Source organism: Sorex araneus, chromosome 3 (assembly GCF_027595985.1).
Source record: "Sorex araneus isolate mSorAra2 chromosome 3, mSorAra2.pri, whole genome shotgun sequence".
NCBI classification, from domain to species: domain Eukaryota; kingdom Metazoa; phylum Chordata; class Mammalia; order Eulipotyphla; family Soricidae; genus Sorex; species Sorex araneus.
This window is the reverse complement of record NC_073304.1, coordinates 178,267,921-178,282,485: the sequence shown is the minus strand read 5'-3', so window position 1 is coordinate 178,282,485 and position 14,565 is coordinate 178,267,921. Positions and strand designations below refer to the sequence as shown.

The 14,565-nt window shown below is 42.4% G+C and overlaps 1 protein-coding gene across 2 annotated transcripts in view; it reads right to left on the bottom strand.

Moving 5' to 3' along the window:
• The window catches only part of PDGFD (platelet derived growth factor D), a 192,267-nt gene that overhangs the window by 15,876 nt on the left and 161,826 nt on the right, over positions 1-14,565 (bottom strand). For both annotated transcript variants that reach the window (XM_004604803.2, XM_004604804.2), the window contains exons 4-5: positions 10,535-10,597; positions 6,166-6,364 (exon numbers count right to left, since the gene is read on the bottom strand). In XM_004604803.2, coding sequence (XP_004604860.1) covers positions 6,166-6,364; positions 10,535-10,597 — 262 coding nt within the window. The remainder of the gene's footprint in view (positions 1-6,165; positions 6,365-10,534; positions 10,598-14,565) is intronic.

Sequence of the window (14,565 nt, the reverse complement as noted above, 5' to 3'; positions counted from 1 at the left end):
TGCCAGAGAGTTTCTGCCTAAAGAGTATCACAGAAGATTTTAAAATTTGGCAATTATTTTGCAAACAAATAATGTATATACTGATGTAGATCTACTCAGACCTGACAATATTTGGAAACTCTGTGTGACCTCTCCAGAGAACTGATGGCTTTCAGAGGTCAAACAAGAAATTCGGGTTGACAAAAAGACATTTTATGTGCAATTTTGTACTCAGTAATAGTCACGAGCATTCACTAGGGATTCACAAAGTGTTTTATACTCTGTAATGGAAATTCTGAATAATATTTTGCAAAAAACATTACTTAAAAAAACACAAAAAACAGCATCTCAGGGTCTGTAAGTAACTTGCCCAAGGACACTATTCTTAGGATTTGAGTGAGAATTTTAGCCAAACTTGTTGTGTGACTCTAACGTTGACTCGCTTTTGACTACAACATCATTCCCCTTTTTTTCAGTTTCTATAAATTTTACGATACACAGTTTAAAACCTGAAGAAAGTGTGTGGCTCCAGAAACCAAGTGAAGTGAACTTTCATTCAAGATTGGAAAATTGAAAAATAAGTTCATTCTGATTTGCTGTTCCTAGTATCTGTTTGATCTGTTTATAAGGAGGTAGTTGTTTACTCTCCAGGGGATTATGACAAAGACTAATCAGGGTCAGTCAAAGTTTTTTGCAATTCTTTTTTGGAGGTGTATATGTGAGCGGTGTTTATCCATATATTAAATAGGTACCCAGAAAAAGTTGCAAGCATTCAATTTGTGTTCACTTCAGTTTGGGTCTAAAATTGCTTATATCTTAATATACTATAAAATTATTTTCTATATCCTAAATCACTGTTGAAAGAGAAAAACTTGTACATTCCTGGTTAGCATGCAGGGGCATGACAAAGAAACAGCAATGAATAATTGAAAAATAAAAGGTGTTATGACCAAAGAGAATTCAGAACCAAATCAAACATTTAGAGTCAAAATCCATTTGTTTCACTTATCAGGGTTTTTTTTTTAATGCCAGTTACTTTCCTATACAACTTACCAATTTTTAAATCACGGATAAATGTATAAATTAAAAAGAAACCAGTTGGCTTGAGTGCTTAGATCTTAGAGGAAAATAATGTCATGTAAGAAATTAGAGAATTGGTACTTGATCCTTGAAGGTCAGTTTGGGTCCCAAAATGACAATATATAGAACATGTAAAACTCATATATTTAAAATCATGTAATTTGGAAACAGATTAAATAACAATACATTTTCCCACTCAACATAAAAATACTTTTTTTAAAAAGTAGAGTACATGTCACTTTTGCCATTTACATTAAAAATAGCAGCTGTATGGGGAAGAACTTTCATGAAGCATAATTATAGTTCAAAACTATTATTTGAACTATCCCAACAATGTTCCTATTTTAACCACACCACTTAATCTATGAAAGCAGGCTTCCTCTTGCTATTATATGTTGGGTTTCCCTATTATGCGTTGTAGGCTTGACACACAATTATTGTGAAAAGCTAAACTCGCCTACACTAAGTAAAAGAAAAGGGTTCACTGGCGTTGTTAGTATCCATAAGTGCCCTTTCAATAAACGCCCTGTCTAGCAAAGTTTAAGGTCAATCATTTTAAATTTAGAGCTACTGGGTTTCATGCTATGTCCTTGAAGAAATAGGTGTTAGTGTTTCCGAAGAATTAAAGCTGAGTTTCAGTGATGCCAGGGGTTCAGCCTACAGAACACCCATCTATTTTTAAACTCCATCATATGCAAATTTTCTATATCATTACTATGGTCTTAGAAGAGGTCAATGCAATTTGAATGAGAAATTACTTAAGAAAAAAAAAAACTTTGGGGCAACTGTGAGGTTGGAAGCACCAAGTTGACATAATTGTCAAATACTGGGCTTTAAACTAGTTATCTGCAGATTTTAATTAGCCATGCTGGCCCCTTCTCCAAGACTCATCAAAAACGAAAAGTCAGACACAGGAGCGAGACATGTCATCCTCGGCCAGATGTCCTCACAGAGAAGTCTGCAGAGCTTATCTGTACTTGAGGGTTTCACCACATAGAGGGGACGGACTGAGGTTCTGCTTTCAGTAAGGTTTGCTCAGGACCAAATGGAGGCCGCTGATCAATGCTAGACATTTCCAGAATAGAAGCTCACCCTGTCCCTTCTGGCCCTGAAGACAGGGCGTATGGCCCATCCCTAGCATGGCAGCCCCTAGGCCATATCTCTGCGCTGACCAGGCATTACTGCCCAAGGCAACTTAAAATCCCACTTAGCCTCTTCCAGAGCATGGCTCTACCCCAGCCTTGCCAGGGGGCTGTAAGGGTTCACCCGAGCGCACCCCAATAAACTTCTACACTTGACTGTCTCTGTCCCTCTGCGCTGGGTGAGGACAGTGTCACCCGAGCCCTTTCTTCCCCTCTTCTCCCCAAACTTATACTGTCTTATCCCTTCTCACATTAACACTCCTTGTAAAGAGAACTGAACACTCACCTGTATGAGATTTCCTTTCAAATAAACAGAAACAAATGATAATATTTAATTTTTTTACATTAAGAAGTTCTTCACCCTGGCAGTGACAGAGAAGGGCAGTTGGGACAGAGAAGGGACCATGATGACAAAGACAGTTGGGAATAATCACTCTGGATAAGAACTGCATGCTGAATGAAGGGATAAACAGGATAACTTCTCAGTGTCTGTATTGAAAATCCTAATGCCCCAAAGGGGAGAGAGAGAGGGAGAGAGAGAGAGAGAGAGAGAGAGAGACAGAGAGAGAGAGAGAGAGAGAGAGAGAGAGAGAGAGAGAGAGAGAAGGAAAGTGCCTGATATGAAGATTGGCTGGGGGCAGGGAAGATGGCACGAGGGAAAAATGGGGACATTGGTGGTGGGCAATGTGCACTGGTGGAGGAATGGGTGTTGGAACACCGTATGACTGAAACCCTATCATGAACAACTTTGTAAACTGTGTATGTATCCACATTCAAGGCTCCTCCGAGCATGGTTTTCCTCGGTGGGTGCAAAAGCATCACTTTTGAGTCTCTGGAAGAATTAGTAGGTGGAGAATGGCTGCTCAGAGCCCCGTTCCTATCAGACATTAAGTGATTACTATACTGATAGCATAATAGCACTCTCACAAGGGATTCCTTAAGGCTTAAACTTTAGGTGACCTGAGGGACCTCCAAGCTCTCTAGCTATTTCCCCCTTTTCACTCTTCACTCCCTTCTCCCCTTTTTTATATGTCAGGATGCAAACTACAGTTTTGTGTGTTTGAGGTCTAACAGCTGAAATATTAAAGTCGACTCCCGGCCTCTGTGGTACGTGCAGGTGGCAGAACATCAGAGGAATGATAAACAATTAAACGGGGTCGTTTATACAACAGCAGACCGTGTGCAGAGCCCAAGGATGAGGAAGCCTGCGAACTGCCTCAGGGTCACTTCACACGGGAGATTAAAATAGGGAGCCAGCAGGGAAGAGATGTTTGCTCAGTCAGAGGTAAATAGGATGTCCACTCGAGAAATCCTCCAAGGTCATTTCAGCCACCAGGGGCATTCTTCACAGGCTACATTCAGAGTCGAGGGGATGGCTTTCTGGAATTTTATTAACAGAGAGATTGACTTTTAATCCTTCAATTCCACAAATGCCAACTGGCCTTCTAGCATGGGACACAGTCTGTCATGCACTGCAGGTATCTCAAGAACAGCTCTCTGCCCCCCCTTCTCTCTCTACTCTCTCTCTCTCCCCCTCTCTTTCTGCTCTCTCTCTCTCTCTCTCTCTCTCTCTCTCTCTCTCACACACACACACACACACACACACAGAGTCACATGTATTCACATAAACACAGTAACACAGTCACCGGCCTGAGGGGGAAACAGGGCTTACAGTCGTGAGCTTGTAAATGGCAGGGTTAAGAGTTGAACCAGACACCTGCACCAGTGCAAACTAAATTCTGGGGGAAAAACAGTCACAAATCAGGTGATTTTGAAACTTTTGTATTTGTAACAGGCACCAAAAAGGGCTACCCCGATAGCCAGACGGTGCCCAGACCTGAAGACAGAAGCAACCCCTTCTTGTCCAATGTCATTTAAAATATTTTGTTTTTTAAAAACATGCAGCTGTTTTACTTTCCTCACTCTTGACCTTGTGGAGATCCAAGGACAGCAATCCCCTTACAGAGGAGTGCTTTCTGCTTTCTCCAAATCCCACTGGGGTCCCAAGTTTATGGTTGGACATCATAGCAATCAACATGTGTATATCCCTGGCACACGGGGCCACCGTGGGCCTCTGTCCGCTCTTCATTGTGCCTTTTAAGTACACACGGTTTATAATCTAAGACACGGGCAGGAATTAAGTAACCCACCATGACAGGGGCGAATAGGCTATGCTTATGGACACAAATATTTATCTAAAAAGAGTTGAGTTCATAATTCTTAGATGTGTTTCTGATGTTATAAAATGCAGGAAGCGAGCTGTATGTCGCTTAAATGCCTTCACAGGAACAATCTCAGTAACAGCTCTCAGACACTCTCACACACAAGAAGCTTTTTTGGAGTTTGAGCTACACCCGGTAGTGCTCAGGGACCATATGTGGTGCCAGGGATCTAACCCAGATTGGTCTTTTGAAAATATTTTAAATGCAACAAATTATACAGATATACACATATATATGTATATATATTAAATTTGGGGGCATGGGGGTAGGGCAGGAATGAGGTGGTGAAGGGCCTTGGACCACATACTGTTGTTCTCAGGGGCTCCTCCTAGTTCTGTACTCATAAATGACCTCTGGTGGCACTGAGGGACCATATGCTGTGACAGCGAAGGAACTGGGGTTGACCAGTATGGAGGGCAAGTGCGTTACTCTTGTACTACCTCTCTGGCCCAAAGCAACAAACAACAAATTTTACCAATACAGGTAGGGTGTAGCAGAGAGTACTATAGTTTTATCCTTTCCCAAGAATTAAACCAATAATCTCCAGGTACTTCACTATCCCAAGAATTAAACTAGAATTTCCCAGATACTTCACTATTATAGTCAAACATTGAAATAAAAAAATTTTGGTGCCACATCTCTAAGCTTAGGGGCTACTCCTGGCTCTGCACTTAGGAATCATTCCTGGTGATGTTTGGGGGACCCTATGGAATGCCCAGGACCGAACCAGGCAAGAACCTTACCTGCTGTACTATCTCTCCAGCCCCTGAAATTAAAGCTCTTATCCTAAGTTCCTATCCCTCCACTGTATACATCAGATATTTATTTGGGGGCTCAAGTATTACTGTTTACCTCCAGGTAAACAGTAATCTTCTCTGCCTGAACATTCCTGTCCCTACCCTCAGCATACTTTCCTGAGCCTCCCAATGGGAGATACGTCCTTGTACATCTCCAATAGATTCCAGATCTTTGTCTGGAAGTTCATAACCCATGACCTACCAGGGCACCAAGCACACAGTGGGTCCTCATTCAAAGAAATCTGTAAAATGGGGCTGGAGCCATAGTACAGTGGAGAGGGTACGTGCTCTGCATCCATCCTTGCACCTCATTTGGTTCCCGGAGCCCTACAGGAGTGAGCCCTGAGCACAGAGTCAGTTGAGCGCTGCCAGGTGTGGCTCAACACCCCCTGATCTCCTTCCCCCTAACCCCCAAAATCTGTCAAATGGAAACTGAATAAGCCAAGTCTAAATCTTCCAGAGACCATGACCGTTGCTTCATCTACCATTGCATCTGCCAGCAGAGTCAGTGCCTGGACACTCCCGCATTGAGGCCTGGCTGGAGGCCCTTAGACATGAACAGACAGGTCACGGAGATGAGGCCCGGTCCTCATCCACAGACTCTGGGGAATTGTTTACCACTGACTGTGGCTGCCTGCCTGGTTTACTATTGGGGTTCACGAGGCTTTTCTTGCCCGAACCCAGGAGCCGGCACTCTTGCTTTTATGTATCTCCTAGTTCCAATCTGAGATAAATCTTTGATAGAATCTACTCTTTCTTCATTCCATATGAACATCACAGATTTGTAAAAACACAGAACTTTATGTGAAGGTTCTGTGAAAGATGTACACGATAATGGACTAACAGCAACCAGATATGTCAATTGAACATATTGCATCTCTGATCCTCATTTAACATTAGCATTGCCCTCTGGTTGTGAAGGACCTCTCTGTCTCTGTTCCTTACCTTTTGACTTCCTGTCATGGTAGGATCGGCCACGAAAGTGAGGTGTGTCCAAATACAAATTCTCAAGATCTTCTTGCCAGGATTCTGGATTGAAGTGCTTGAGCAGATCTTCCACCGTATCGAATTGTGCGACGGTTTTGTCCAGAGCGTCCGCAGTGAGTGTGGGGTCCGTTACTGATGGAGAGTGATAGGACACCCCCTAAGAGTGACATACAGCTCAGTGTACTCAGAAACAGTTCGCACTAGGAAATACAACCGTCCCGCCACTCTATGAAAAGAACATTAATAGGCTTCTCCGATTCTATGCATCCATATCATGATAAAGTATTCTGCCACGGTCTTGCCATTTTCCTCGGCAAGAGCAATTAATTAGTAAATGACAGTCATTCACGTTTCGCAAATCAAAACTAGGCAGATCGTAAATCTTTCAGCTCATCTGCATTATGATCTTTAAAAATAGGTTGGGTAGAACGAAGAGTAAAATCACTTCATACATTTTCTGGCTCGAAGGTTCCAAAGTACCCAAATCCAACATGTAATGGCGAAATTGAAACCTTTCCACGCAAGAACTGTGTAGCCCACTCCACTGCCCTGCCCCATGGGCACCCTCGTGCCCTGCTTTCGAGGTCTCTGAGCAGAGCAGGTGCTCAGGCTCAGGGTTTGCATCCACTTTGGAGACGTCTTAGAAGACCTGGCACTTCAACCAGCTTATTTACTGTCAACAAGGATAATTAGCCCCAACACTGGCTCTCTCCGATTTAAAGAGTTAGAATATTCACATGGGAAGTACAATTTTTTTCAAAGTGCCTCCCTCGCTAGTGATCCCAATTGCTATTACCACAGTCCATGAATGCTAGTTAAAGAGGCGACATCACGGAAAGTCTGGAAGGAATTCTGTATTTTTGTCATGGAGTGCATCCCCACATAAGTTTCCAAGCACTTACTTCACTAACCCTTGTACAATCTAGAGGTAAATGAGCCATGATTCAAACAGCTCTGTAAAAATTCATGACCCATTAACAAGAAAATAGAGAGCACACAGTCTCAAATGATTTCTAAATGTCTCTAAAGGAACTGCCAAACAAATAAGATCCCCCAAGGGCAAATATCTCCTATCACGACAGGAAAATGGAAATTAATGAAAACTTGTGCTCCTGAAACTTAACTGCAATATTCCTTTTGAATAGTAATTTGTGCTCTAGAGCCCCAGAGGGTAAAGCCCTTAATTTATAGTCTCGTTCTTAGGTCATTATTTATTTATTTTTTTTAAAAAACCCACGCAGGTCCAGAGGTCCCTAAGGATTTGTTGATTGCCTGCTCACAGAGGAATGGTTTAGAAGGAAGGAGGGGTGAAAAAAATATATCTACAAAAAGCATAGGTGCCATTCAGGAGAAGCTTTCATTTATGGCCTGCAGGGGATGGGGTTAAGAGGAGGGTGAGTTGGGTACTAAAGAGGGAGGCAACAGAAGAATTGAAAAAGATGTCAGGACAGTTTTCTTCAATCTAAGAATTGTGAGCATGTATGTGATGTATATTGTGTGTATGTGTGTGTATGTGTGCATATGTGTGTATGTGTTTGTGTGTGTGTGTGTGATGTGACCTGACAGCTGGCTGAAGCACATGTCTCTCCTCAACATCTTAAGCATCAAATACTATAATCCAGTGGCTGGAGCGATAGCACAGCGGGTAGGGCATTAGCCTTGCATGCAGCCAACCCAGGTTTGATTCCCAGCATCCCATATGGTCCCCTGAGCACCACCAGGAGTAATTCCTGAGTGCAGATCAAGGAGTAACCCCTGTGCATCGCCAGGTGTGACCCAAACCCTCCCACCCCAAAAAATACTATAATCCAGCACCAAAGTTCCAAACTCTCGTTTGACCTGCATGGTGTGGAGACTCGGCAGCCCACCGGTTCACATCCACCAGCTGATTTACAATCCGGCTGTCTGTGTCACAATAATGAAGGCCTAAGAGCCAAAGCATCATAGTGAAGTGAGATACTCATGCTTCACTATTCAGTTGTATAGAAAAGCTCTGAAATGATAATGCTCCTCTCCCTCCGATATAAAGGCAGCAACTCAATTAAATTTGTCCTACAGGTGACTGGGGTCTGGTAAAGTGGTCTGCAGAAGCCTTTGCTAGGAGCTCACCATGCCCCTGGGAAAGTGTGAAGACCCCAGGCACTTCTTCAAAAGGAAGCAGTGGACAGGGACTTGGTCTCTGAGGGGAAGGAAGAAGCCAACATGTTGGTCGCAGCCAACATTAGGTTAAAGAGTAAATCCAAATTATAGGTTCGATGTAAAACTGTCCTTATATATAAGTTCTAGTGCTCTTTTTAAGCTTGGATTTAGGGAAGTTGACAGACACACTAATAAAAATTAATAAAATATTTTTATATTTCTCATTGGGGGCCACATGTAGCACAGGGCTTATTTCTGGTTTGATTCTTAGGGATCACTCCTGGTGGGTCAAAGGAGAACCATGTGTGGGGATCAAACCTTGGTTGTCTGTGTGCAAGGCAAGTGCTCTACCCTCTGTACTGTGGTTCCAGCCCACTAGAAAGTATTTTTGACAATATAACCAAATTTACCAATGGGGTAGACAGGCAGAAGGTGGGCCCAACACACCAGGGAATTGGGTGGTGATACATTAACATTTTATGCCCAAGGCATAAAGATGAACACTCCTGCAAACCGTGTTACCTCAAGAGTAATAAAATAAAGTATGTCTGAGTGTGACCCGACGAAACCCACAGTATTTACTTCTGAGCTAATTATTTTAAATCTATCTTTGAGAGAGTGAATTAACTTGGGGATTCCTTTAACTGCGGTCAATTTGATCTCCTTTAGCTTCTGTTGCATGTGTATATAACTCAATTGTACAGTTAGATGAATTACTCGAAAATGATAACAATTTATAAAGTTGTGCTCTAATAATTAGGAACTAAAATTTTAACAGAAACAAAGTATGGCTTGTGCAGAAATTAATGGTTGATCCAGGGGCCCCAAGCTTCTATTCCAGAAGGTTTCTGAGAAACGGAATGCTGAGGAAAAAAACTACATTCCCCTCATCTTCCTAGAGAACTTGGCCTTAAACTCAAGCCAAAAGCCTTTCCAGTGTACACAGCGCCACAGCTGAACTGCACAGCCTCCACATGGACAGGCCGACCTGTCTCCTTATGAGAATGGAACCATCTATGAGAATGGAACCATTCCATGGTCTTTGAAACAAGTCATTTCTGTACCCTGGAGCAAGACGGATGGACTAGAGCCCACTAGGTCAAAGGCAGAGGAGAAGTTACAGGATAGGAGAGCAGCTTAAGCGAAACACTGACATTGAATCCTGGGTCTCAGGCTACCTTCCAGGCAGCCTCACTGGCCTGCTTTTCATTTCCACCTGCCTAACGGGACACCCACGCCACACCTTAGTTAGCGCATGCGTAATGGACTTGTCCAATCAAAACCCTTCCAATGCCACTACTGAGGGACCTCGACCCAGTGATGTTCTCATTCAGTAGCCGCACCAGGTGAATTAAATAGTCACGGAATCCACAGCTGAGGAAATTGTGACGTATGAGGGAATTACAGAAATATTCCCAAGAGCAAAAGATTGCTTTAATGGAAAAATATATTAACTCTGACCCAGTCCCACTGACCCCCTTTAAAACCACAGACACACTTTTTCACTTCTCTTGACCTCGTAATAAACATCTGCTTCATTATCTTGTATTTTATTGCTACATGAAGTGCTACCCATAGAGCTGATGAAAACAAGGTCTGCTTTTTCCAAGCAATGCCGATAAGTAGAATACTGAGAAATGACTAAATATGGAGAGCAAAATGGGAACACGAAGTATTTTACAGTTCTGGGGTGAGCTGTGTTTTATTTCTTAGTCAAACAGAGCACGTGTGGTTTGTTCCTGTTAGCTTACTGGAAACTGGGATTTTTTAGGTCTGAAAAGAACCTTGAAAATGCTAAGGTTCACAACTTCCTCTTGAATGGGGTAAAAAAACAACCTCAGAAAAGTATTTCAAAATTCTCCACTTGAGCTTGGGCCCTGGACTAGTTTGGTATGTTGAATGTGTCTGAACCGTCCTTGACTTTGATTCTTTGGTAAGCCCTTAGCAGTTCCCAAGCCATTGTCTCTCCTGTGTTCTCACAACGAGGCCTGGCATTTCCTGAAAGCTTTCCCAAAGAGAAATGTGACATGGCTCATGGTGACCGGGCTGAAGTGGGAGCACACAGCAAGCATGCGGCCTGGCTTTTGGTCAAACCATTGGTCCTTAATGCAGCTGAAATTGTTCTGAGGTTGACCTTGGCGAATGCATCAGTTTTTTTCCATTGGCAATAGAAAAACAAATTACTTACTGAGATAGAGCTTGTGACTGACTCCCAGTTGGTCTCTGAGGCTGCTGCGGGTTGGAAATCTTCCTAGAAGACAAAGAAACATTCAGAGGAATCTGTCAAACCTCTGTTCAATTCATCAAGTGTAGAATGTCAACATCTCCATCATCTGACTCTTTGGACTACGTGACAAATGAACTAGGAACTATGTTCCTGCAGAACAGTTCCAGAACCCTTCACCTTAAGGCCCTGGTGTTGGGCTGGAGGAATAGTTTAACAGGTAGGGCATTTTCCTTGCATGTGGCGGACCCAGGTTCTAGTCCTGGCATCCCATATGGTCCCCTGAGCACAGCCAGGATTAATTCCTGAGTGCAGAGTCAGAAATTAGCCCTGAGCATTGCTGGGTATGACCCCCCCTGCCCCCCCCCCGCAAAAAAAAAAGGTCCTGGTGTTGGCACTCACATGCTTAGACTCTGGTGAAATGCAGAATATGGGGGTAGGAGTTAACAATTTAACCTGGCTCTGTGACTTCAGGCAATCTATTTAATCTCAATCCTCATCCTGCACTGTAAAAGGTTGCTATACATGCTGAAATTACAGGCTTGCTTTAAGGATTGAGACATTAATTATGTAATTATAAGTGGTATTCAATAAAGTGATTTAAAAGAGCAATGACAAATCTTATTGATACTGACTTTCATTTGTTTGGAGCTAGCTTCTGCATCGAATGTAACCCGGCCTGTTCAGCTGGCTTACACTCTCAGAGACTCTTCAAAGAGAAATAAATTGGCAAAGGGCAATTCCTGAGTCTATAAAGAAATGCCTGGAAGAATGCATGGCAGGGGAAAGAAACGGTTATAGGAGTGACAAAATACAACCCACTCAAGGAGAGGCAGTAAAGGACTCATCTGAGGAAGTTATCTCAGCTTGAAAGGATTTGTGATCGCAGCAGACCCTGGAGAAAGCTGCTTCTCTTAAAAAAGCAAACTTTTCTTGAATTTTAAATAGCTTTTATGTTCATTATTCCAACACCAACAAGTTTAAAAAACACATGGGAAGCTGGTTTCTTTTCTTTTTTACATGTAATAATTTTTGTTAACTCTGCAGAAATAAGTCACCTTGCTTAATATCTTCCAGGAAGTATTTTATAATGAGAAAAATGCAGCCACTCACACTTGGCAGTCAATTTTGCTTACAAATGAGAGCTAAGACTCCAGACTAAATTTCACTAACATTTGGAAGAGATGAAGGGTCATTTGTTAATTGCATATGAGGAGATTGGTTTATATATAAATGCCTGTTTTGAAGAAAATTCTGGTTGTTTACCAAGAGAACCGAGTCAAATGTGGGGTACGAAAAAGGAAGTTTTATTCAAAACTGGCGAGATATCGTAATTCTAAGCTCATCCATCCTCAGAAAAGACGGAAAATGTGCTTTCTAGACATACTAGATGAAAGGACACTGGATTCTCTCAGCAGAGGATGTGTGCAAAGAAAAAAAGACTGGTGTCTAGGACTCTTCAGAAGCAAGGCAGTAGGTAACACGGACTCTAGACCCAATGGCTTCTCTGTGCTAAAAAGAGACTCATGGAGTGAGGCTGTGACTGTATGAGAGACTCTCGTATTTTCATTTTCACTCACGGACTCAGAATCTGTTAGTCTCCTGGGATGCATTCTAAGCTGCATGTAGAGTCACAAAGAAATAATAAAAAAAAAAAAACTACACCTACTCTTAGGTTATTCAAAATGGCTCCCTGGAAATAAAACTATGCCCCGAGTTCTGGGGAGTGCTCGGAATCTGCCACACCAGGGAACTATGTGAGATAACTGGAAATCGGACCTGAAAAAAGTTAGCTTAGAAAAATTTCATTTAGCTTGTAATGCAATGCTACTTAGATTAAAAATTTTATAATTATAAATAAATGCTTAAATGCTGACAGGAAAAAAAAATCTAACAGAACTTTTTGGTATGTTGGATTACCCAGGCCATTAACAGATGATTTTTGAAATATCTAACAGATAAGGACAACATAGATGGTTACTTGCATGCAAGTGGGGGCTGAAGGGATTGAGGAGAGATCGAACCCTGGGAGGAAAGTTGAAAACTGGGAAAGTTGATGTGTCACTGGGACACAGCGTATTTGAGAAGGCTATGCAAAGTACCTCCGTAGATATGTTTAGAGAATCATGTTTTTCCATAAGAATGAGCCTCAGGTGAGAGCTGCACTAGACACAGGGCTGAGAATTATCACAAAAAATTGCAATGAAAGTTAGTGACTGATTATATTGACCAAAGGTGAAAATCGGATAAAGGCCCATCTTCAAACATTGGGATTTGAATGATTTTACAACTATTGAGTCCAATCTCTTTTTTTGAATAATTTAGAAAACCAAGTTTCAGAGAGATAAAGATGTGGTCAGAACTAGTAGAGTGAGTGTACTCTTAAGTGTACTGCTAAAGTCACCAATGTGTGGTGACTTTTCACCCCGACGTGGGGCAGGTAACCTGGAGCCAGCAGGAAAGGTGGAATACAGTATGCAGTTGTGGATGTAAGGTTTAAGAAGGTTCTATGGAGGGACAACACAGCGGGTAGGGCATTTGCCTTGCACCTGGCTGACCTGGGTTCGATTCCTCTGCCCCTCTTGGAGAGCCTGACAAACTACCGAGAGTACCTCACTTCCACAGCAGAGCCTGGCAAGCTACCCATGGAGTGTTTGATATGCCAAAAACAGTAACAAGTCTCACAACGGAGATGTTATTGGTGCCCTCTTGAGCAAATCGATGAGCAACGGAATGACTGTGACAGTGACCTACTCTATGCTGGGACTTCAGTTACCTATTCTTATTGCAGACACACAGAGTAAAACTATTCTGTTAGGTATTTACACTTTTCATGCATATGTCCCTAATAAATGGTACCCAAACACTTTCACCTTCTTTGCTGTCTGGACTACAGGATTCCAGTCAGAAACAGGAACAGGCACAAGTGAGAAAAAGAGTTCATGAAGTCCCTGATAAAATGCAAATCTATCCTCTCTTTGTAACATAAATATTCATCATGTAAAAGACATCAACTCTCTTGTATGCTATCTTAGAATTTTCCATTTCTTGAAAGTAAATGACATGTTTAAAATGAGTTTATGAAAGCGTGGGATAACCCTTATAAAAAGGAAACAAAGGACCTTCAAATGTTACTGTTTCCAGGAGACTCTTAGCATGGAAAGGGACATAGCAGTTCTGCCTTCAAAACTATCTTCAATGTGGTTGTTTCTCACATCTTTAATCATGACCTTCTGTGTCCGAGAGAGGAACAGCATGTTGACTTGCTCCAGATTCCTATGTAGCCCAGAGCAGCCAGAACTGTCTTCCCCTAATTCCCAGTTTTATTGAGATATAGTTGGCAGAGAGCAACTTCTTCCTTAGGTCCCAATGCCTTGTTTCCCGAGCCCACACTGCACTTCCTCCAAGCATCTCAGTCACAGGCTTGAACCCAGCAATCTCATACTTGGGAACCTACCATGGGATCACTATTTACACACTAGGGCTGGAGTGACAGCACAGCAAGTAGGGCATTTGCCTTGCACGCGGCAGACCCGGGTTTGATTCATCTGTTTCTCTCGGAGAGCCCAGAAAGCTACCAAGAGTATCTCGCCCGCACGGCAGAGCCTGGTAAGCTACCCATGGTGTATTCGATATGCCAAAAACAGTAATAACAAGTCTCACAATGGAGGTGTTACTGGTGCCTGCTCGAGCAAATCGATGAGCAATAGGATGACAGTGATACAGTGCTACCCCTGATTCGACTATTCTCTCAATCTCAATTTTTCTGTAAAAAGTATATGATTTATCTGAAAGGATTGTAAGTATATCGGTTTCACTATGCGCAATTTCTTTACTTAACATGCCTCAGAAAGTGAGGTACTTGTTTATTTGTTCTTTACTCTGTTCCAAGTTCCTGCCTGAACTTCTAGAACATGCTCCAATTTCTCTTGTCCTCTGTGTACTTTCAGGAGTGAGGCTGAGTTGCTGTATAGACAAAGCACAGTTTGGAGCCA